Source organism: Nyctibius grandis, chromosome 6 (genome assembly GCF_013368605.1).
Source record: "Nyctibius grandis isolate bNycGra1 chromosome 6, bNycGra1.pri, whole genome shotgun sequence".
Taxonomy (NCBI): domain Eukaryota; kingdom Metazoa; phylum Chordata; class Aves; order Nyctibiiformes; family Nyctibiidae; genus Nyctibius; species Nyctibius grandis.
This window is the reverse complement of record NC_090663.1, coordinates 71,421,781-71,446,658: the sequence shown is the minus strand read 5'-3', so window position 1 is coordinate 71,446,658 and position 24,878 is coordinate 71,421,781. Positions and strand designations below refer to the sequence as shown.

General features: G+C 36.0%; 1 protein-coding gene across 2 annotated transcripts in view; it reads right to left on the bottom strand.

Annotated features, from left to right (window-relative positions):
- TTC29 (tetratricopeptide repeat domain 29) overlaps nucleotides 1-24,878 on the bottom strand; it is a 132,900-nt gene that overhangs the window by 97,559 nt on the left and 10,463 nt on the right. For both annotated transcript variants that reach the window (XM_068403848.1, XM_068403847.1), the window contains exons 4-5: nucleotides 13,823-14,046; nucleotides 3,775-3,960 (exon numbers count right to left, since the gene is read on the bottom strand). In XM_068403848.1, the coding sequence (XP_068259949.1) occupies nucleotides 3,775-3,960; nucleotides 13,823-14,046 (410 nt within the window). The remainder of the gene's footprint in view (nucleotides 1-3,774; nucleotides 3,961-13,822; nucleotides 14,047-24,878) is intronic.

The following is a 24,878-nucleotide window of genomic DNA, read 5'->3' as shown; positions in this document are numbered from 1 at the left end:
TTGAAGATTAATGAACATCAGATTATATCCAGCCTTTAGGACAGGGACCAGGCTGAAAGTCAAAGAACTTTAAATTTGATTACACAAAAATTACTCAGCAAATTTATTGATTTGCTTCCAAGGCAAACAACAATCTTTACAAGTACATGTTTAACTTTACACTCCCAAGCAATCAGTCCTAAGCATATACAGACAGCTTCTGTGCACAAGTAATAAAAAATACACGTTGGATGAGAGAACCAAAAAGAACTGATACAAGATATTTACATGTAAAAGGAAGCACACATGAATGTCTGTAAGATTAACTTCTCATTTTTGTAAATTCTCCTGTCTTCCTGGCTGCACTATTAATCAATGCAGTTAATATAGATATGATGATTTAAATCAGATGAAAGTATCATGTAAATGTCAGGCATCATTGACATACCTGCATACATCCCTGTATTTATATAGGTACATATACATATTCTTATATGTATATATTAATGCACACATACATGTCTATACATGTGTATCTATTCCTGTATATATCCCCACAGGAAGTGGGTGACTCTTTCAGTTCACAAACAAATTGATTACAGCATTATAAATAACTGAACAAAAAAAAAGGACCATTTAATTTACAAGCTGTATCTATCCTAATATCAAAAATAGCATGTTTAGAATTTTACTTATAACACCATTAATACTCATGCAATTTTATACAATGCCAACTCAACATCTGCTCTTATACTTTTTCTGCAATCAGAACTTGTGATTTAATTTTTCACCCGCTGACAATAAAAAGTGCATGGAATACATCTGCTGTCTTTTTCTCAGTGGTCCCTCAAAGCAAATCCTACGCTTACTCTCTCAGCTTCTTCATTTTTTCACCTCTCTCTATGGAAATAAAATATTTGTAAAAGACAGACCCTACAGATTCAGTGAAGCTTTACCCTGGGCAGTGAAAACACACCTTGCTTTCTCTCTCCTTACCAATATTAATAAGAAGCCTCTCTTCTAGAAGTTTCTAATACTTTACAGCAGGAAAATGAAATTTCCCCTCCTCCCTCTCAAAGTGTATTTCATAACTTTAGTTATGTGCTTTTGTAATGGGCTTAAAGATATTTAAGTATTCAACAACTTTTGCTTAGCACATCATAAAAGTAGGAAATGCTAATTTTTTTTCAGGCAGTGGTTTGGTAACAGTAGTGAGTCACACTCAGTATGAGCCTTTGAAGCTACAAATAGATAGGGATGTTTGATTTTATGCACCTTCTTATAATTTTATTTTTTAGTAACCGGAGGACCAAGTTGAAAGGTTGCAAAAATCCAGCAACTTCAATCATTCTATTCTACTGAGTATCAGACAGATAACCTAATTAAGCATTTTTCACTCAAAATGAAAATGACTTGGTTGTGACTGGCTGGGCTTTAAGCAAGTGCTCTCTTATCTACTGGGAAACTGGATTTAGCTTAACTTCAATTCCTGGAGCAATACTGGAATAAATAGTCGAACAGATTATTCCCAACCATTTAGAGAAAACCTGAAAGTATTATAGCCAACACCAATACATCAAGAGCGAATGTCATCAAATCAATCTTCTATTTAAGTTAGTAAATTCTTTCTCACTGTCATGTAACTTTTTAGTAAAGCATTAGGAAAGCATAGTTCACCTGCAACTACTGTTAGGTGAGTGCAAATTAGTTATGAAATCTTATATACACATTGGTTATCAGTAGTTCACTGCCAGTATGGAAAAAGGTACCAGGTAAGGTTCCACAGATGCCTGTCCTAGGTCCAGTTTACTACTCAGTATTTTCATTAAGGATCTGAATTACAGGATACAAGAATGCTTTTTTAAATGTTCAACTGATACCAAATTAAGAAGAAGAAAAAGCACGTTGAAGGACAACTTCAGAATTCAAAACAATCTTGACAATTTCTCAAAACTGCCTACAAAACACAGGATGCTACTCAGTGCAAAAAGAAAGCGACATATTGCATTTAGGCAGAACTAACTGGTGATCCCAGAATGAGGAACAGAACAGCCAGTGAACAGTTCTTCCGAAAAGAATTGAGAGATTACTGAAGATCATGAACTGAATATGAGTATGCAATTTATGCTCAAAAAAAGAATGTTGATGTCATGCCTGAAAACACAAATAAAAATACAACTTGTAAGAAAAGTAATCCTTCCATTTTATTGATCATTGGTATGAACTCAAATTTTAAAATGGAATCCAGCTCTGGGTGTTGAAGGCAACAAAGATATGGCAACAGTTCAGAGGAAAACAGTGTGAATGACCAGCAGCCTAGAAAATATGAGGGAATATTGAAAAAGGTGTGATGTTTCAGCTTTAGGAGAACATGGGGAAAAACCAGGACAACAGCCTTTCAATTTAAAAAAAAAAAAAAAAAAAAAAAAGGCTGCAGGTTTTATGTCCAGGTTTTTGCTGGGAATCAGGCCATCTTTCAAAACACACCCATTCTGTCAGACATTTACTGGAATTACACTATTTCCACAAAATATTTCAATTTCTGTGAATATTCTTTTTTCTGAGAAAAGCCATTCTATTTGAGAAACCAGCCACAAGCTGAGCTCAAAGTTGGAATGATTTCAACCCACAAAGTCAAACTTAAAACTAAAAATGTAATGACTACACAAATCACATATATTTGAAGCAACGGTTAGGCATCCAGTACATTTAGGAATTATAATTGGAAGATAGGTTTTATTCAGTTACTTGAGCCTCACTCATTGCTTGTCTTCCCACAACATGAGAGGGTTTTATACAAACGTAGGAAAACACCTTTTTTTATACCCAGACTGCTATACACACACAAACCCCTCTACCATGAAAGGTAATGTATATTTTTAAATATAGAAACAAGGCTCATCTTGATATAAGAAAGTAATATTTTTCACAGTGAGAACCATTATTCACTGGAACAGCCTCCCCAGGGATGTGGTAGAGTTCCCATCGCTGGAGGTTTTCAAGATGCAATTGGACAGGGTGCTAAAATAATTCCATCTAGGCTCCCTTTCCCATGAAAGGCTGGACTAGATGATCTTTCAAGGTCCCTTCCAACCTGGGCTGTTGTATGATTCTAGTTACTTCTATTAGTATCTTTTCTAATTTCAGAGACTTCCAGTTTGAGGATACAGATACATGAATGGAGAAACGGAGCTTGTGGTAGGGTATATAAATCTGAAGCAAACACCAATGTGGCAGTCACGTACAAACAAACCAGGTGTCATTTTTAGTCAAGAGAACCAGAAGGTAGTTTTTAAAAACAACACACAAATACAGGCTGTTTTATCCAGGTGTAAATTGGAGGCAGGATTAAACTGAATTACGTGTTCATACCTCTTTTAAATCAACCCAGTTTGTGTAACTACAGTTTCCATCCTGCTCAAACACCTGTAGCCTGAGGTAGCATTACCAGTCTCTTGTCAAAAACAAGCAAAAGGAAACAAGGTCAAACCCAAAGAACCTTTGCACTAAACAAACGCTTCCTTGAAATTTGTGGTTTGTTTTTCTTTTGACTGAATACTTTTAACTGTAGGTGGAACATCAGCAGAGGAAACAGGTCTGTGAATAATTAGAGACTTCTTTGTCTTCCTATTTCCTACTCCAAAAATTAAAATTGCAACACTTTTAAAACTTCTTTTAAATTATGGTTGCAAATCAATTTTACATTGAAATACTGTGCCCTGTGATGAAACACAAATTGCCAAACATGACGGCTCAATGCTGATACAATGCAGCTTTGTGATCCCAGTGACTTACCTTGTTCCTCATTGATGAGGCCCATATTTGCATGGGCTTGTGCCTCTCTTTTCCCACCATCAACTTTTATTAGTTGAGCAGTGTTAAAGCATCGCTCATAAAAGTAAATACTTAACCATTTGTCCTCAGGGTCATTGAAACAGTAGGCCAAGTGAAGCTGGTTATCGTACGCTTCCTCATAGTGCCCTTTAAAAACAAAAATTACAATCAAAATGTTAGATTATCATCAGCTTTCAGAAATCTTACATATTACAGCAATAACCATATAATGAAAATGAAGAGCTATTTCTATTTCCATCACTCAAATACTACCAAGTTCTCCTACAGGTCCACTCAAAGAAATCTGATAAGGGGAAAAGGATAACCTTACAAATTAGGCAGAATTGAAAACTTACTTCAGCAAAATCTCAATAAATTGCTCTCATTTCTGTATGCAAAACCAAAATCCAGTTCAATAAAACATGCAAAACCTGGATAATACATTGGCTAGTCAAAAGAGAGAAGCTAGAGTAAGAAAAAAAAGCACACTGCTGGAGAAGCATTTGTCTGAGCCACTGAGACCTGAAAAGGCACCGAGAGCTTTCAAATCAGGTCTAAGGCAGCAACTGTGGTGATGGAGATAAAGAACCAAACAAAACACTCTGCAAACACGGTCCATTAATTCATACCATTTAAAATACGTTCAAAGTAAGATTAACAAGAAAGTCTTTGAGTTTTCATGTATATTCCCATTTTTAGTATCTTATCACTCTTAGAAATTTTACACCTTGCCCTGAAAAATACAGTTCACCAAGGTATTGCTCTCACAACAAGTGTGGAAAGCAGGGGAGACTCAAAGTCACAATATCCTTTATGATCTGAAGAAAAAAACCCCACATTTAGTTCCCGCTCTTTATCATCTCAGACAGCTAAATGTACACACAATACCCCTAAAACTATCCCCCTGCAAGTCCCACATCTAAGTCGCATCACAAAATTATCAACAAATATATTATTCACAATGTAAAATTACAGAATGAGAGCTTCTATGGAATTAGAGTTATTTCTCTCAGAAAAGCATGTTTTAAAAAAAATCCACAAAAAAAATCCTCTTCGGCTTATTCCAAAACTGTATTAATTTGGAGTAGAGATCTAAAACTTACCTGACAACTCTTATCATACTGCTTCTCCCTGAGGGGGATTTGAAATATATATTTCCTACATGATGCTGAAGAATCTGAGAGATAATAACATACAGCATGAACCTATATGTTTCACAGTTAAATTTATTGCTGGCTAAACTAAATGAATTTTCTTTCCAAACTCTGCTCACATCAGATCTGAATGGGAATAATTAGCTAAAATTCCATTGCAGTTTTCCTTGGCTGCTTACTGTGCTTATGGCTGTTAAATGGATGTAAGCCAAACAGCCAGTCCTTAAAAGATTCTTCATGTACTTGGGTAAAGAAGGAGTTAAGAACCACAAGTCTTGCGGCAGGTGAGACTGTTTGGTTAAGCTAGATGTGTGAACAGAACTGCTTTGCTTTCAGGATTTCTGCAATTTGTAAGCTTTGCTCAACAAAGAGAAAAAAGGGAGAAAAGAAAGAAAAAAACCTTACTCCTGGGTATGGAGACCATACAGAAAAACCTGATTTCAGTACAAGCAAGATCTCACTTAAAGTCCAGATCTTTTCTAAGTGTTTTAAAACTATGATACCATATGATACCATATCAAAACATTTTGATCAAAAGACGCAGCTAAATTCTCTTCTTTTGTTATCTGCAGGAAGAATTGGGGAAAATCCAACTTTCAAAAAGGACTAATTTCGCAACTGTAACTTCTATCATCTATGTGAATCACTTGCATTGTTTGGAACAAACAGCATCAATCACTCAAAAAAGTACTCTGAATGCATCACTAAACCACACAAGAGAGTGCTTCCTCAGCCTCATCTCTAGTATGTTCCATCTCAAAATTAAAAATGACAAATTACGTATGGTCTAATCAGAGGTAATCTAAATCTCTCATTCTGTCTGCTGTCATGACTAAGTTCTTTGATTTCAAAATATCTTGATAAAGCTCTTCAGTGTGTTGGACAAAACAGTAAGAACTTTATTCTGCCTTCTGAAAGAATCTTGTAACCACCTAAACATTTCTGCAGTCTTCAAGAGGTTTATCTAATATTTGTTTCTCCTCCATTTTCATCAGTCTTGGCCATTTTGGAGAACATTGGCTGAATTTTCCCTGCTTCAAATTTTCTGAAACCAAACTGACATATCTTTCGCCCATTCTTGAACACTCTCTGGTTTTATCTTTTGATTTACAAATTCATTCCTCTTCTTTAATGGTAAATAATACTTTTTTGTTGCTTTTTTATGTATTATTTTACTTTCTTATTTACTTTCTCAATGTTTTTCCGCCATGAAGTAGCACCTCATATTTCTACCTTTTTAATAATTCCCATTAAAATATACAAAATTATGATTTTTGAACCAGTTTGTGCTACATACATTTCCATTTCTATTATTTTAAATAAGATAACACCCCTTCCAAGAAATGAGACTGTTTCACAATCTCTTTAGAATCACCAAAGTAGAAATACCCCAGAAATTACATCCAGATTATAATCTGATAATTTGTATCTAAGGTTTGATACCAAAACACTCCAAAACATCAGTTTAAGTTTAGGAATTTGGCCTTGAGAAGAATAATTGTCAATATATAGACTTCATGTATTCCTAATCAGAACATTCTTCATGGCTGTGAGTTTTCATGCCTTTTGGTCCCCCTCAAGGCTGAAAAAGTACCTCTTAGGTACCTCTTCTTCAAAATATCCAGGAGTGTACATCACATAAAACATATTCATACATTAGAAATTAAGACTATTTTGGTACAATAGACTCATAAAAATCTCTGCAAATGGTACTGGAATGAAAGTAACAGAACTGATTTGGACTTAATATACATCTCTCTGTGTATGTGTGCGCACATATATATGCTTACATATATATATGTAAGCACATCTATACATATGTATAGATAAAAGAGTCAAGACATAGTTGGGATTCATCGAAACTAACCAGTTTAGATATAGATATGGGTTACCTAGGATCCCTTTACTCTCAGTGAGGAAAAGCAAATACTTCTTGGCTGTGATTTATCTCATCCCACCTTAAACAGCTATTGCAGCACAAGGGAGCGCTTTCAAAGATTATCTCAAAAGTAAGATGCAGAGGTTCCCATGACGATTACAAGTACATAAACAAATAACAATATGAACAGAGAAATACAAAACCTAATTATAACGACTAACATAAAGATAACAATACACATTACATATAGACTACAGCTAAGTGAAAATGAACTTAGAAGATACCAGAGGATACATACAAATGGTTACAATAACACAGTAAGGGGAAAGATAATTGGATTGTCATTGGGGTAGAGCACTAGATACAGATTTGTTGCCTTTGAAATCTTCGCTACAAAGTATCAAGGCACTAATGCTACATAAAATTACGCAAATAACTTCAGGTAGTGCCCTGCAAATCTCAAGAGATAGAACTGACCTGAGGCAGACTATTGCTACTGCCACAGCTTTGATTGAATGAACTTTAATGTGACCCTCTGATGACTATCCTGCCAGTGAATAACAATGAGAAGGGCACAAAGACAACCATTTCTCTGTAATTGTCTTGGACAGTGGCTGACCAGATATGCTGGTCATAAAATAAACCCCAAAAGATAGACTTTTAAAAGCCGTATTGTCTTCTGGATTCAAAGTCTGATTTACAAATCAAGAAATTAATTGAGATTATTCTGACAGTGGTAAAGCTAGCAAGTCAGACTCAGTAGAAGGGGACTTTTAGCTCCTCAGGAGAAGAAAAATATTAGAATAGGTAAATACTCTCTTCTATAAAATCTCCCATAGGTAGTTCAGTTGTTAAAGCTTTGACCTCTCTGATTTTGTATAGTAAGTACTCTACAATATACCAGTCATATCAATACCAGTTACTTAGTAGCAAGACTGCTGGTGCTGTGAAGAATTCATACACAGAAAGATCCAGCATGGAAGCTGTTGGGCCAAAAAGAAGCATAAACAACAATAGAATATGGTGCTGCAATCAGTTTATTTCCACCTGGATCCATACACGGCAAAGAATCAGTTCCATTTGCTCACTCAGGACAATCATGCCCTTCACCTACAAGTAGAGGACCACCAAATCGTTTGTTTTTCCAGAAAGTTTATCCATAAGCTAAACTCACACACAAATGAAGAAAGGTTGTTGTGGGGTAGCATGCTGACACCACCAAGTTTCAGGCAGAGCCTCTGTTCCCTAGACATCATGAAGCAGGGTGTACACAGAGCACACCCCTCCCAATACTGTAGGTACATAAGGGGAATATATTTAAGGAAGTACAATCTCTATAAAGATGCTAAGAAAACAGTCAGGATATTATTTTGCCAAGTAAGGATAAAGCTATCTAATGATAATGATATAAGGCCATTAACTGGTAATCTGGGACGCTAAAGGGCAGCTCCAAGCCATTGCAATGAAAACACTCTACTGAAATTTTCTAAGAAATGCTGCTTCTGTTGAAGCCAATGGTAGTTCTACCATTGGCTAGATTTTGAGAAGGCGTGGCTTCTTTCCTGGGCAGAATCACTTCACTCTTTGTAAGAAAATTACAAAAATAATTAGTCTCTGCAACTGCTGTGTTTTTTCCTGTGATACAATGTTAAGTAGAGAAGGACAAACCTGCTTAGAAAATAAAACAGTGCTCCTTTTCCCATCCCCCAAAACCAAACAAAACTACACCTCCTCCAAGCAAATATTAAAAGAGGTTTTGGTAGGTTATCCTTTTTCTTTTTGAATGCACAATCTCTTTCCATTTTTTTTTTCCAAAATAGCATTGGATAATATGGTTATTTCAATGTTTCTAGCCCAGCCTAAGGCGTAAGTGTGAAATCTTACAGAAAGGCTTTCCACTGTAAAATGCTAACCTCTGTTTTCAAGCTTAAGTACCTCAGATAAAGAAAGATTTTTCCAGTGCAAACACATCAAATACTCATGATTTCTTCACACACTTTATGAAAAGTCATCTTTTACAACAACACAAATGATAACTCATACTTTCAAAAGTTTTCTCTACACTGAAGTGAGGGAAAAAGAGCCAAGTTAGCACTTCCTTCTAATTTTGTGCATCTGATATTCTCCAGAACAAGAGTCAGCAGCCTGTAGCACATGCACAGATTCAGCATTTATCATACAGTATACCACAAATGTTGCATGGGGTCAGGAACCAGGAACAGATGGAATCTGAGAAAGGCAACAGCTTCCAGATCTTAACTCCTATCCTCCACCAGCTGCCCCAGTCACCAACTAAGCAGCGTCTTGGCCCTTTGAAGACATGTACACACCTGAGTATAGGTTCCGTGCATTGGCCTTGGCACAGTGAACACAGTGATCTGCCACTATAGTGCTGACTGCTCTATACATGTTGCAGCCACTGGACTGTGACTTTTTCCCTGGTTTTGCTCCCCTGCTCCAGCAGAGTAGAGCCAATGGCTGAGACATCTCTCCCTTTAATTGTTCTTGAGCTGTAAATTGCCTTGCATCCCCTTCAACTTGTACCATACAAGTAAACCAGCTCACTCTAGCAAGCACTGGTCATACCAGCTCTTCAAGGCCTCTGCTAGTCCTAGGTAAGGATGCAATTAGGGTTCAAGCCTACATTTAATATGTAATTCAGGTGTAATCTGAAGAGCAACACTTTCCAAGCCCTTCTGAAATAATACTGGGACAGGTGACCTCTAATTTGACAAAAATCAAATTTGGCACACCATCACTGAGAGGCCAGCCTCAATCTAAAACATGATAGATGCTTTACAGTACAATCTGCACACTATCAATCATTATTCTGGTAGGCTCAGTGCTAACTAACTAAATAAAAGTAGCTACACGATACTTTGATGAGATGATTCAAAGTGGCTTAGCCTAATGAGCATACAGACCCAAGAAGTAAATTAGCAATGCATTTTAAAACAATAAGACATACTGCAGCAGCCAAGTGATGATTTAAAGAATCAGTTACATTCATATGGTAAAATCCGTGCAAATACCAGCTTAAGTGTTTTAATTTCACTTTTAAATATTTTTATCTGAGGAACAGCAACTTTATCATCATAATGAACTATCTCCCAGGCATACATTATACTGGGTGCTGCTCAAAAATTCCAAAATATAAGACTTAGTTGGATTTTCTTTGTTCTTTCTTCTTCCCCATGACCCACCCAAACACACAGAGATACAGAGTCAAATTTTGTCTAGGTTTTAGGTGGACAAAAAGAATTGTATTCAGTTGGCGCACCTCTGTAGGGTATGGTCATCATTTGTTCACGGGGTGTCTACATCCAAAGGATATTTAGTTAGCAGTCCTCAATGTCAGACAAGGATGGACTGTGGCTTCAAACTCTCCCTCCTGCTAACTCACAAAACAGTACTGAGTAGGGGCTAGGGAGCTACAGCTCTTAAAAGGGATAGCAACAACAACCTGCCAGCACTGTATTATACCTTTCAAGGACTATTATACCTTTAAGTGAAATTACTCTGAGCAGTACGATCAGGGAGGCAAGCAGACAACGGAGTAGGCCATTCCACGGCCTTAAAATATAACTTTCTTTTTGAAAAAAAACCCCAACATTTTCATACACGTGCCAAGAAATAACTGTACACATCAAATGCTGAGCTATTTAGATACATTGCTTTGGTATTTTTCCTGCATTCATCCGTAAGAAACCCTACAACAACACATATTTAAACGGCTAAACTATCTCCTGTTTTTTTTAAGCTACCAAGACCAGAACTAGTAAAAAGAGAGGTTAGTCCATGATCATGAAGGAAGATCAAGGAATAATTAGAAACAACTCAATTTTGAAGTCAGAAACATTTACATTATTTGCATCAAAAAAGACCAAATAGGAATGCAGTCAAATATTGCCAATATTTCTGCCATTGGTTTTGGGATAATGCTGTACCTAGGGCAAAATATAGCTTTAAAAGGGCATGTAGTGATAGGACAAGGGGGAATGGTTTTAAACTGAAAAAGGGTAGATTTAGATTAGATATTAGGAAGAAATTCTTTATTGTGAGGGTGGTGAGACACTGGCACAGGTTGCCCAGAGAAGCTGTGGATGCCCTCTCCCTGGAAGCATTCAAGGCCAGGTTGGATGGGGCTTTGAGCACCCTGGAAGGTGTTTCTGCCCATGGCAGGGGGGTTGGAACTAGATGATCTTTAAGGTCCCTTCCAACCCAAACCATTCTATGATTCTATGATATGACAATGAGATTAAGTTTGACAGAAAGAAAAATATTTTCTTTACACACAGTATAATATTGGTAATAGCTAATTAAAAAAATAGCTATTTTTTTAAAAAAAAGATGACTCCTGTATGATTTAAAGTTCAATCAAAATATTCCACTAAAAATGAAGACAGAAAGAACATTCACTGGCGTACATAAAGGTAAACTGTCTGTACAATGCAACACTGGTAAAGAAAATGGCACTATTTTCAAACCCACCAGTAAAGAAAATAATTGCTCTTTGATATCAGCCTCCACATTGTGATGGATGGCACTGATTCTGTTCAAGCAAACAATTTATGCCCAGCATCAGTGTCCTATGACTACAAACTATCAAAAAAATGAAAAGATTAACATATTCCACCAATAAATATGGAAAGTGAATGAATACCTAGCTTTCTCTGTGCACTATGGTAACAACCATAAAACTTTAAACTTAGGAGCAGCAGTTCTAAGTTATATTCGCCATTAAGACAGCAACACTATGATCCAAAAATCATGTGAGAAAAACTAAATAACAAATATAAAAATTATTTACTGACATAGTAAGTGACGTTTTGTTTTCCACTTACCTCTTCAGGTTCAAACCCAATCCCTTCATGAAGTTTAAATTCATCAAAAAATTTACAAGTCATGAAGATTTTTTTTTTTTTCATAATTTGTACCTGCTGTCTCTTCTTCAACACAACTGTTAGTTCTGGACAGCATACCTGAGACAGGTAAACTTTCGTTAGTGACATCAGTCACAGTGTAAAACTCTCACAGTGTGCAGCCCCAAATGTTACTTTCAGCCTTTTAAGCTTGAACTGTGGCGGCTGAAGAGCAAATGCAGGTCAGCTGCTGTTGTGACTGCTACATCATGGTAAGTTCCAGCTGAGGTGAACTGCTGAACACTTCTTAAATGGTGTCAACTAGAGTTGTCAGGAGATCATAAGCCAGAGCCCCAAGCAATTTGCTTAGAATCGGAGAGTAACTCGATTAGCTGAACTACTGAATTAGTATTTGATGAGCTGTATAATTCATATGTTATTTTCACAGCACTACTAGCTCTAACACCTGCAACATGAATTAGCATTCACCCCTTCCTATGCCAGGTGACTCAAGCCTCACTTAATACAAAGAACAGATTTGTGTAAAGGTTTGCATTGAAACTGGCGAAAAAATCGAAACTAACTATACCTTGATCTAGCAATTCAGTAAAGATGCTTCCCATCTATTGGCACTTTCTCATTATTTTCTCTTCTTTCATTTTAACCAACTTTAGCAGGCGCAGTTGGGAGATACTCGCTCCTAGAGGCAAGATACAACCAGTCAGACAATTGGTGGTATCTTGTCTCTGTGAGAGGTGAAAGACTTACAGAGCCCAGCACACAACAAATGCTGGGTTCAGTGAGAGAAAGGGCCCCTGCCTCTCATAGGGCACAGTCAGCAGCGCCTTGCCTCTCTGGGAGCGTGTTTGCCAACTCTGTTGTCACCTATCAGTTTATCACACTGAAAACCATCATGCACTGAAGGAAGGCAAAATGCTGTCCTCAAGCAGCTGCGGGAAGCAGGCCCATCAAGATAAGCCATATCTACTACTTTTTGAACATCAAATTGTTGTCAGTATGCTTCTGTCAGGGCAGTCTGAGTGCAAAACTTCTCTCTTGTACTCCTGCAAGCTACAGGGGTGCCTACGCAGGTTTTAGTCATACTCCAGACAAATCTGAAGACTCCTTCCAATCATGGACTGGCTAGACTTCCTGCCTAGAATTACAGTGAATTAAATGAAGAAACACAACTTTTGGCTTTCATAGTAAACATAAAACAAGCAATTTAAATGAATATTTTTTTAAGTTCTGAAAGGGTTTTTTTTGCTGTTCCTTTTTGAAATGAAGTTGTCTGTTTCTAAATGTCAGTCAAAAAGCTTAGGTTCCTAACTCACAAGCTTTATTGTAGATTTTCCTATTTGTAATGATCAAAATGCGACTTGAAACAAGCCAACTATAGTGAAATCAGCTCAGCCATGAAACAGGATTGCAGTTAGAGCTTTATCTGTCTCCATCTCTACAATTATTTCAAAGGACAAAAGACAGAGTAAGTTATGTTACTATTTATAGTAAAAGGAAATGATAAACATGAGCGCTTAGTAAATAGTAGGCAATTGAGAAAATACAGTAATTTGGAGTTATGTCTTCACTAATATCTAGTAATTCACAGGTGGCATGTTACATCTGTGTGCTGTATTTTATTTGACATGTTCACAATCCTTTTTAAGTCAGTCACAAATCCAAACACAGTTAGCAGACAGGGTATTTAGTAAAATGAGATTTATAAAACTATTACTGTGTGAAACAGCATTTCACCTGTTAAATTTTTCTAATACAAAACCAGCTACTCAAATCAATAGATAAAGAAAAACAATAAATAATGAAACTATGAGAAAATAATTGAGATGTTTTCAAAGCTATAAATACATCAAACATTTCTGATGATATCATAATGCACTCTACATATTTTTCCCCTTTTTTTTCTTCACAAAACCTCTTCCGATATCTGCAGTTCCTAATCATTTATTCTATAAATACAGCTTAGTTGACTAAGGCTGAAATGTGCTAAGATGCAGTAACGTTTCAAATTCATACATGAAACAATTTGGAAGCTTCCCCCAGGCGTTCGCGGCTGCGGCTCCCGCTGCTCTGCTACCCACAATCCCCCCATTTACCTGCTCTCTGGGCTGCCTCAGCCCTGGTCAGGAAGTGGTAAAGCTGATCCAGCTTATCAGGCTGCTCCTCCAGGGACTTCTGCTGCCATATGGCTGACCCAGGCCCTGCAGCCTCCCTCGAGGCATTCCACTTCTGTATCAGAGTGGAGAGCTCGGAGAAGGACTTGTGATAACCCTGTCGCAGCATGTCTATGCAGATGTTCTTCTTGTATGAATTCCTGCTACTGGGAATAAGAAAGAGAGATTTTAAGCCTTTAAACCTGTATTCTGCTCTCCACCTTACCAAATAAGCACAGATAACTAAAACAGCTTTCAAGAAGAGACCTCTGCAGTTCAGCAGTGGGGAAGGGGTATTTTTTTTCCCCTGCTCAAAAAGCATTCTGCTAAAATATGATTACGAATATCATACCCTAGGGAAGTAAATATGGCAATAATGAATAAATACCAATGTACGTATTGAAAACATGTTAAAAATATACTGGCATTCTTTAGCTGGTACTGGTAAAAAAGGCTGAATGATGGGAAAAACCCCCCATGTTTACATTAGTTCATGAAAACACAATGAACTCTCAGTTTGCTTTAAAACAGTGCACAGGGAAAAATGAAGCACATTCCACATGTCAAAACAATGTATATGTTAAATAGTTTTGCTGTAGGACATGATGGCTTGGTTTAAAACGTCAAACAAACGCTATGCCAGAAACATAATCATTAGATATTATTTTGCTTCTGTTTAGCATATAACTTCAGCTGGGACTGGTTTACTGATGCAAAAGTTTGATAATTTCTCCCTAATTTTAAAATCAAATGATGCAACGATGAATTTATATTGAAGTTATCTCATTCAGAAACTCTGATAAGATACACATATCAAAAAGTTGTGTAATCAAATATTCTCAAGAGCTAATATATCTTTTGAGGTATTATTTACAGAAATAATCAAAATATTTCTTTTATGTGGCATGAAACAATCATTGTGTCCTATCCTGGAGAAAACTATGAGTCCAATGGGACTGCCTGCAACACTAAAGTACAGATGTAAAGGTTTGCAAGCATAGGTATCTAGTGTGAGAAAACAAACCTTTGTCTCAGTAAAATGGCAAGGACCCAGATGTGTTAATTTTATTTTGTATATTCCATTAAGTTTCCAAATTGTTTTCAAGACTGCCTTTTTAGATTAAAATCCATTTAACTTCAAATTCTCAGCAGCTTTAAAATAAATACGAAATTCTTAAAACTGAGATTTACAGTGTACGTAATAAATTCAGACGACCTCATGCTAAACAATAGCCTAATGAGACTAATACTTCTAGCCTAAAAAGAGCTACTGCAGTTCTTTAACACCACTAATAAGATGGAAGTGATGTAAAAAACTTCTTAGCCAGATGTCAATGAAATAAACAGTAATGTGAGATGTAAGAAGTAAATAATCTGCATTATTTCATACCTAATATGATTAAAATAAAATCTATTAATTACTACATAGATGGACATTAATCCTTCACATGTATTTTTCACATTTCAATTGCAGAACTGAACACAAAAATATTACAAAATCCTGATACCATTTAGACTAGACAGCACTGAATTTATGTTTAATATACAAATAGATGTTTTTTGAGATTGAAAAGCACACATTGTTCACAGAGACAAGGGAAAATATATAACTATTCTGTACCAGAAAACATTTGCAATATTTATCACAGAAAAGTAAATGAGAAATATTTTTAAACATTTAGATTTTAATTTGCCAGTACAGGTTATATTTGTCATATATCAGATAATATAGTTTAAAAATACTATAAAGATATTATGTTAATACCGTACAATGTATTGTCTACTCTGTACACGGAATAATTTCTTTTTTCTGTTTTAAAATTCTATCTAACTAAAAAAACCTGAAGAATATAGGTAAAAAATTCCTACCAACTTCCAAATGCCTAGGACTGAATCCTACAGTAATACAACTCAGAGCAGTGGAACAGCAATCTGCATAGCAGACACACATACATGCATATTTATTTATATAATGTGATCTATATATGTGTATATGTGCGCATGCATTAGACCATTAGAAGTATTGGAAGTAAACAAGATATTACTGCTGAAAGATTTTAACAGTGCCTAAACAAAATGTCATTCAGCTTTTTTAACACTCCCTGCATACTCACTGAGCACAGTACCAATATTCGTATAAACAGAAAAACTGTGTCCATGTAACAGGCTATTTTCTGTAGACTGATTCATTTTACTTGAAGTCAAAGCACATTTTCCCCACAAGACAGCATTATTAGCAAACCAATACAGGAAAACAAAATGAACAGTAAAATAGGTCAGTTTTAAGAATTAGTGTCAATATTATTTTAATAACTCTCATCCCAATTAATAAAGAAATTGAAATAATGCTGACATAATCACACAGCAGAGATCACATTTTTTTTTCTTAGGCAAAGATAACTGATTTTAACTCACAAGCAATGAAGCTATCTACTGTACAACCATTCAAATTTTAGCGGCATAAAGATAAAAGTTATCTCTCAGTTATACTTGAAAACAGAAAATACACAAAGCACAAAATAATAGTACTATTGTTTTATTAAGTCTCTGCAATATATAAGCCATGAGCAACGGATCACACACAAACAATAAAATAGGTCTAGAAATGAAAGATATTATGGGGATGAATGGTATTCGTGACACCTAAGAGAGCCTGACACTGCAACGGATTCTGAAATTGTTCCAGTTATCAAAGTGGTTCCAGATGAAAATGCCAGTGCCCTTTTTTTCCCAACAAATCGTGCTTTGAACAGAGGAGTAGTGTAGGTGACAGAAGCAAACTTTTAACGATACCTTGAGATAAACTGTAAATCCTCAAAATCCTTTTTATACTGCTTTTTGTGATGCCGTGCAGCATGTAAAATGAGAGGTTAAACAGCACACCTCATGTTTTACGTAGCCAAAGATTACTTCATTTCTAACATAAAAATCAAAAACTGATACCTAATTAAATGTACATGATTTATCTTATAAAATAAAATTTAACAGTATGTTTCTACTACATTGATAAACAAGTTTACACTAAACCTTTCCGACCTTACGACCTAATGAATTACGATGCATTATTAAACACGTAAGTTTGTTTTTCTGCATTGCATCCACACCGATTTTAGGTTCCCTTTGAACAATGATGTTACTTCAAGAAGCAAAATGAAAAAAGACTGCCCTTTCATTCGGCTGGAGCCCTTCGAGAGGTTTAACGGTCTCTGGGGGCATCTACTGGAAATCCGGAAAACTGCAGCCCGGACGTGTTAATCACGGTGCTGTCAGCGGCCGCAGAACAAAGGCAGGCGCCGAGCGGGGTGGGTGCGATGCGGGGCGCGCATCCCTGCGAGCAGCGCGCAGGGGAGCGGGGGGCTGCGCTGCCTGCACTGCCGCCTGCTCTCACCCAGTGCCACCAAGGCACCGTGCCAGAACCACGCAAACATCGCCCGCGCAGTTGCCTCGGAGCAATTAAACCAGTCGAATTAGAATGAGCAGACAGCTTTGTAATGTTAGCTGTGTTTAATTTGAAATTTGAAAATATGACTATAAACCTAAAGTCCTCTTTCCTCTTGGAACGGTCATATGTGCATGCTAGGAGAAAAGGATTTCAGATGGATTTTTTAAAACAAATTGTTTTTTAATGAAATCTGGAGCATATGTATGTATTTATGGTCAAAACAAAGATAATAATTAATCTGTTTTTAATTTAAAGGAGATTTGTTTTATTTTTTTTAATCCATGAAATTCAACAGATGGAAACCATAATACTTAACACAAACATAGACGATGCTGAGAACCCACTGTTCCTCTGACTGCACACTCATCTCTGTCATTACTGAAACTCTGTTGATGTTGCTCCATGTTTATTTACATAGGTTGGCTGAACCAGTGAAATGAGGTCCACTTAATGGGTCTGGCTGGGTACCATGCATTTGTCCTCCATCAGCAGTTACTGCGATGCAGCGTTCTATGCATGAGGTGCTGAAAAATTCTATGTGCTTCTGTGTGTGTGTCATGGGGGAGGTGGGTGTCAGAAGAATTTTTAGCACCAAATAAATAACCACCAAAAGTTAAAGTTGCCATTTTAGTGGTACCATGTTATAGATGATGATTTCGTGTAGTATAATATCGCACGGGTGGAAGCAGCTCTTTATGGAATGTGGATCTGTGAGCTTGAAAAGGAATTGCTACTGTTAACACTGTGCTTTAAGTGTACCTGGGTATTGCTACAGGCATTTTACTTTTCTTAAACTATACAGTTACTTATAAAATTTTCTTATATGGATTTTTTTTATTATTATCATTGCTATTCTAAATTGATCTAGAGTCATGCTAAGGAATCACAGAAACCTGATTCTAATCTGCCTTTACCAGTGCCCAAATCATAAATACTAACCTTCAGTGAGGCTAATGAAATTACACTGTTGTTGCAATCTCAAAGACCTTCCTATGTTATGGTATCGTACTTTCACAAGACTCTTAGCAATGCTGGGAGATCAGGATGGTACCATACTACATTCCCTTTAAATTAAAATCCTGCACAACAAGGCTATTTGCATTCTACTCTTTACACTGAAAGAGAGAAAAGAAAAAAGAAATTAAAAGGCCAAGAGGCAGGTACCGGTGTTAGAAATAACCAAAATAGTCAGTATAGCATAACAGAATTATTTATCATGAGCTTATTTCTCCATGCCTCCTGCCTGCTGAGGTCAATTACAGACATGCAAAATAAGTGCAAAAGTCTACTATTTTCAGATGACAGATTTTTTTTTTTTTAATATCAGGGTTCATATCTTTAGATTTTGTAGAATTTAATTAGCACTATAGGTTAATGCCAGCTGCTGATTACAATACAAGTGTACTGTAGCAATCCCACTTTGTAAAGCACAAAATGGCATAGATTAAACAACGATAGCATATAAAATATTAACGTGTACTTCCAGTGTAAAATAATTACTCTACCAATTATTATAATGTTTAAAAACTGTATTCAAATCGGTTTCATCCACTTGGGATTTCCTTCTGCAGTTGGCAAGTCAATGACTGATATAAATGCTTTAGATAAGGATCATAAAATTAGGAAAAAATAATCAAGATATTTTTGCTTAAGTTTATTTAAACAAATACATTTTACTTCTCCCCCAAATTTCCTGTCAATAAATCTACAAGAAAATTAAAATTACATCAAGTATATGAATATTTAGCTACTTTGTGTTTAACCTATATGCAAACAAACACAGCATAAACACCAGAATTTCCTCACTAAAATTTGAAGAATACATGCATTAAGTAAAAAAACCCTATATACTATACAAAACACTACAAAGCCAAGCATGCTGTAAGAGTTTATAACTTCAGGTTGCTCTGCCTAAGAATCAAAAGAAGGATTATTATTTAGTTATATCTGGACAGCCAAAAAACATAACAGTTTTGCAACACTGTTAGTGACCCACATCTAAAATATAGTTAACACTTCTGCAGGGCATCGTTGAAGACAAAAAGCATTTATGCAAATACTTGGTAAATATGGAAGCTGAAGATTTGACTATTGCATTCAACGATGCTACGATCCAGGTTAGAGTGGTACAAAACCATGTACTCACACTGTGAAAACTACAGTGTCATGTGTCTGGGCCGCAATCCACCGAAGTTAGGTACATAGCTAACTTGAAAATACATACGAGCCCTCTGAGCATCTGAGTTCAGTGTGAAAATCTACATCCATAAGTACTTCGGTGAGTCAAGCCATCAGCTGGTCAAGGTACTGGGCACATTTTCACCATATACTCATACTGATAGAAAGCTGTTTAACTGAATCAGGGCACAGCCCTCTTTAATCTAGTTTAAAGACTGTCCGTTTAAATACTTTTCCTTTAATGAAATATTTACTGGATGGTAATATGTTAAATTGTAGACTGTAGTAATATCATTAAAGAAAGATATGAAAGTACAGTAAACGCCATTAAGTAGTAATAGACAGTTAGCTTACACATCAGAATTTTTTATTACTAAGGCTGAGAATTAAATTATATTGGGGTGGCATGCAGGTTTTTTAATTCCAAATTATAAAGCTGAAATAGCTAATGTCCTAATACAAAAACCATAAAATCCACCAACCCCTGAAATATTTTAGAGAGAACTCCCTACTCTAAATAGTAAATAAAAAATATTGCACGACAATTAGTACATATCATGAGAGGGAAGAACATCTACTTGCAATTGACTTTTGTAACAATCCAGATTTTTTTTAAATAAGAAAAGGTTTATGGAGCTATGTATTCAGAACTATTATTAGAAAGATGAAAATAAAGTATATCAGAAAAGAAATATATAGGTACTTTATACCATATATATAAGTACAATAACTTTCAGCATAAGTAATGCAGTGTTTTTCATCTACCGCCTCACAGTTGCTGACTGTTGTCAAACCACACTTTAACCTAAATCATGCAATCAAAGGTGGATGCATAACCTGTCAGTAGGATCCCGCAAAGAACACATATACTGAACTCACTTCCTTTTGTTCAAAGCTACACTGCCACTTTAATACTACAGAAAATGAAAAATTAATCAATTATAAACATCAAAGGATGACACAGAAAAAGTATTTTAAAATGAACGTAAGTACTGTGATAATTAAGAATCCTCATTAAACCAGAAAATGGAAATATAAATTTAGCAATGAACTTTTGAAACATTCTGTCCCTAAACATAAATGCAAAGAAAGCACTAAAAAGATAAAAGTGCTACCCTTATGAAAGTGTTGTTCACAAAAAAGCGCACACACCTGTGATTATTTCAAGCATAATCAGAAAAAGAACATTATCTTCATTAATCTTTCTGCGTTTCTTTCAAAATTAATTATGTTCATTAACAAAAAGTAATTCCAACCATATTTTATGGACTATTATTTATCAAAATGAAGTATTTCTCAACTTTCCTCTTTTATTTCAGAGCTGACCTAATGGACTAAGAGCTAGAAACATCTGAATTTGGAACCCTTTCCACTTGACTTGCATGATATCGGGGAAGTCATTACATTTCTCTGCAAGTTTCTTTCACAGTGTGCAAAATTATTTTTAGAAAAAGATAATCATAATTATTTACTTTCTGTATCTTCTCAAGCTGATGCTATGAATTATCACAAAACCCTCTACAAGGTTATGCATTTATTATACTATTGCTATGAACAATTCCCACAGTATTTTTTGCTTTTGTTTATGATATCTCATTCAGGTCCCCAACAGAACTTGCTCAATAGTCTAAGGACAAATAGACCACACAGAGATTAAGCGGAAAAGAAAAGAGAGGATTTTACACAATTCAGAAGGATTCACTGTGAGAATTATTAGGAAGTCATGATTGTACCAAGGCAAATTAGACTGTCTGCCTTTATTTCAGACTCTTCTTGTATGTCAGAGATGCTTCAACTTTATGGAGTGTTTTAAAAATAGAAGTCAGTTGTGTATTGCTTCTACATTATCTTCAGTACTAAATATTGTTGAACTATTGAGAAATGAAAGCACGAGAAAACCGTAAGACCAAACTTAGTAAAAACAACAAGTTACATAAAAAAAGAAAAACTTCAGCTCACTGTGTTCTTCTTTATTAAAGTATGTCATGTATTTTATCTTTGCAAGAGTTTGATGAGTTTTTGCAAGTAAAATTCTGTTTCCTCTATACTTGCTAATAGTCATGAGAATCTGTAGTTTGCACCTTCCCATTAAAAATGTATTGTATTTTTTGAAATTATTCACCCCGCCTTTTATCCAGATCATGTCTTTGAAAGGAGGAAGTAGATAATAAATGGAATAATTCATGATTTCCCATTAAATATGAAACTTTCTTTTGCAGAGTTTAGAAAATGAAGTTCTACATAATGTACAGAAGTTGATTAGAACTTTTTTTAACCTTTTCAAGAAAAACCTTTCACATTACACAAATGCACAGAGAAGTTTCTTTAGGAAAGGCAAATCATTCACTTCCCACATAGTTCTGTTCTTTAGATCACTGCCTAATTACACTAAAAAATATGTTTATCAGGCCCAAAATTTGCAGAGATTATTCATTTGACCAAAAAGAATCTGTGCCTCCAAGTACTAAAATATCTTTTTGAAAGTTGTTTAATAAACATTGAATCCTGGTCATGGCAAGCAAGATTGTTAGGAATTATTCAGACAGAAAAAATACATATTTAAATAACATTGTGAAAGAAATTTAAAATTTATTATCTATCTCAATAAGTAACTTGTGCCATCTCCCTTTCCACAAGTATCACATCAGCAGGGAGTTTGGGATAGAGCGTCTTAATTTAAAATTTCTTTTACTATGAAAGGATACATTTCTTTGGTTCTGATATACCCTTTTCCGTAGTTTTTAGTATTTAAAAGTGAAGAAATATCTTCATAAAATGTAAATGAGTTGACACAACATTCCACCAGTTCTCAACGAGAGTAATGTGAACAAAGAGGGTCATAAGGTGCTCACGAGTCATATCCAAAGACTGACATCAGCACGAACAGCAAAATCTTGCTAGGACCTGAATATGAAAGGGAAAGAACAGTTTACTTCTTTCTCCTTTTGCTGCTATGTCCTTCTTTAGCTGCCTTGAGCTTTCCTCTCTCCCTCTGTCTTCATAGCGTTACACACAGAAGAAACGGAAGCAGCTCAAATCAGTGCATCACTAGAACCAAGTACTGGGCAGTCAAGGACTGATACACAAGAGAAAAGCAGAATCTGCACCTACACATTATTTATCTGTCTGAAATTGCTTTTTGCACGCTTTCTAGTAATAGCAGTTGCCCCTCCTCCTTCCTTGCCTTAACCCCATACCAACAAGATATTTTTCCTAACCCTTATTCTTGGCAGTGTCCCTCCCCTGTCCCTTGAGAGCCTCACTCCATAACACAGAAATGGTCAAATCCACCTTACCACACAAAATTCCCAAGCCTAAATTATGCACGTTTAAATTGGGAAGCCCCAGTAAAAATTTCAGGTTGTGAAAAAGAAAACATGGCAATATGATAAGCCATCAATGAAAAAAGGTCCCAGCTTATTTGTGGAGTAAAAGATTTCATAGGTCATCTATGAAGCCACCTTACTAATCTATTTGGTAGAGGTGACAGCTACTAAAAAGTCTGGAGTAATCAAAACCCCAACCAGCTATCTGTATTCAGCTTCCTTAAAGAACTGGTCCACCAATGCAAAAGACTAGAATAAGAACAATCAGAAAAACAAATAAATCTGAGTACCAAAACTCTCATGACTTAAATAACTTCTAAACAGAGGATAAGATCAGAAGAAGCCAAATCTAATAGCTGGGCTTCCTAGTCCTTCATGGCTAAGATGAAAATAAAGAATAAAACACCTTTCAAGCTAGGCCTTCTCCTCTCCATCAACCCACAAACCCCATTCTTCTCCCTCAGTGGACTCTCCAGGTCATCCTGGCCTCTAATCAAGTGAGGAGGCTTCTTCCTCTTTAGTCTTGGAAGAGAGATGGGGTTGAATATTCAGAAACCAACTGGTAGAAGAAGCAAGGATGTAGCAAAGAAATCTTTTATTTCCACAAACTTCTCTTGAGCACTAACACTTAATCCCTCGTTAATTTTCCAACATCTTTTTTCCTTAACCCTACCTAGCTGATACTGACACTGAAAACAGCAGAAACTTGAGGGGGGAGGGTAGTTCATAATTTGTTCCTTTTAATTCTCTCACTGAAGAATGGAAAAATAATCTTCTATCAGATGGCACTAACAAAAGATTTAAAATGGATGCCAGATCACTTTTGTTCTGGACTGACCAGCTTCTTGTAGAAATGCTGCCTCGGGAATTACTGAATGCAACTCTCCAAGATTTCTACCTGATCCTTTTTACAGCTTTCAAAATTCAATAGTTCTCCAGTGCAGGATTCAACTGTAAATGTACATGTCTACATCCAAGCTGGTCACCCTAAGCTCTCTATAAGCAATGGAGAGAAGTAAGTACTTCAAAAGTATAATTCATCTTATTGTAAAGAAGTTGTCTGAATCCTAAAAGATGGGGCTCAACTAATCATATTACTTATTCTTAATTATTTCCATTGATTATATGAGGTGATCAACCTAGTCCTCTGGATCAGAACAGGTGAAAATCCTTTCGCTTTTTTTTTTGCAGAGAAGGACAAAGGTTTATGGAAGTGAGGATTGCTACTATATTCACCAGTCATCACTCCTAGAGCAAGAACATTATACTCCAGTTTTCAGTATACGATCTGCAAACTAGTTTAATGATTGATCTTCCCAGTACTAGCTGAGATGGCTGGCAATTGCTCTGGGGGTCACAGCCCACCTGAGAATGAAAGCCTTTGCCTCTTTGTGTTGCAGATAATCTTGGAGTGGACCAGCGTTCTGGTGAATTCTAAGCAGAACCACCCACTATATCTTGAAAACATCTGATCCAATGCATATAAGATAATCTTGTCTCCTGCCTGAAAAAGCCATGACAGAGCATGTCTTTACCTACACAAATTTATCAAGGCAAGCTTTCCATAACACACTGATCCACCACTCAGAAGACAGAAAACACAAATACAAATTTTCTGCCTATCTAGGTCAGCCCATACCATCTCTGTATAATAATTTAGATGTCATCTGACTACCAATGAGCTTTGAGTGAGGACTCTAAAACTCCATCACCCAATTCATAGAAATACATCTAGTAAAATCATTAATGTAATATTTTTTTGTTACTACTAAACAAAGCTGTTCCTCTCATCAGAAGGATTTCAAAGTCTCTCTTTCTAGTCTTTAACTCTTTTTTGATTATACGGTTGTCTTTGAACAATTTTCATTTGTATGAAGAGGAGAGAACTGTTACTTGATCTTTCTGGCCCTGACAAAAAGATCAGGAAACATGAATGACAATATCAAACTCTGGTCCATTCTAGGCTCCAATCTCATTTGAAGATTCAACCCTGGAATCAATCTCTTGATGGAAAATGCCTTACTTCACAGTTCATCACGGACTTTTTGACTCT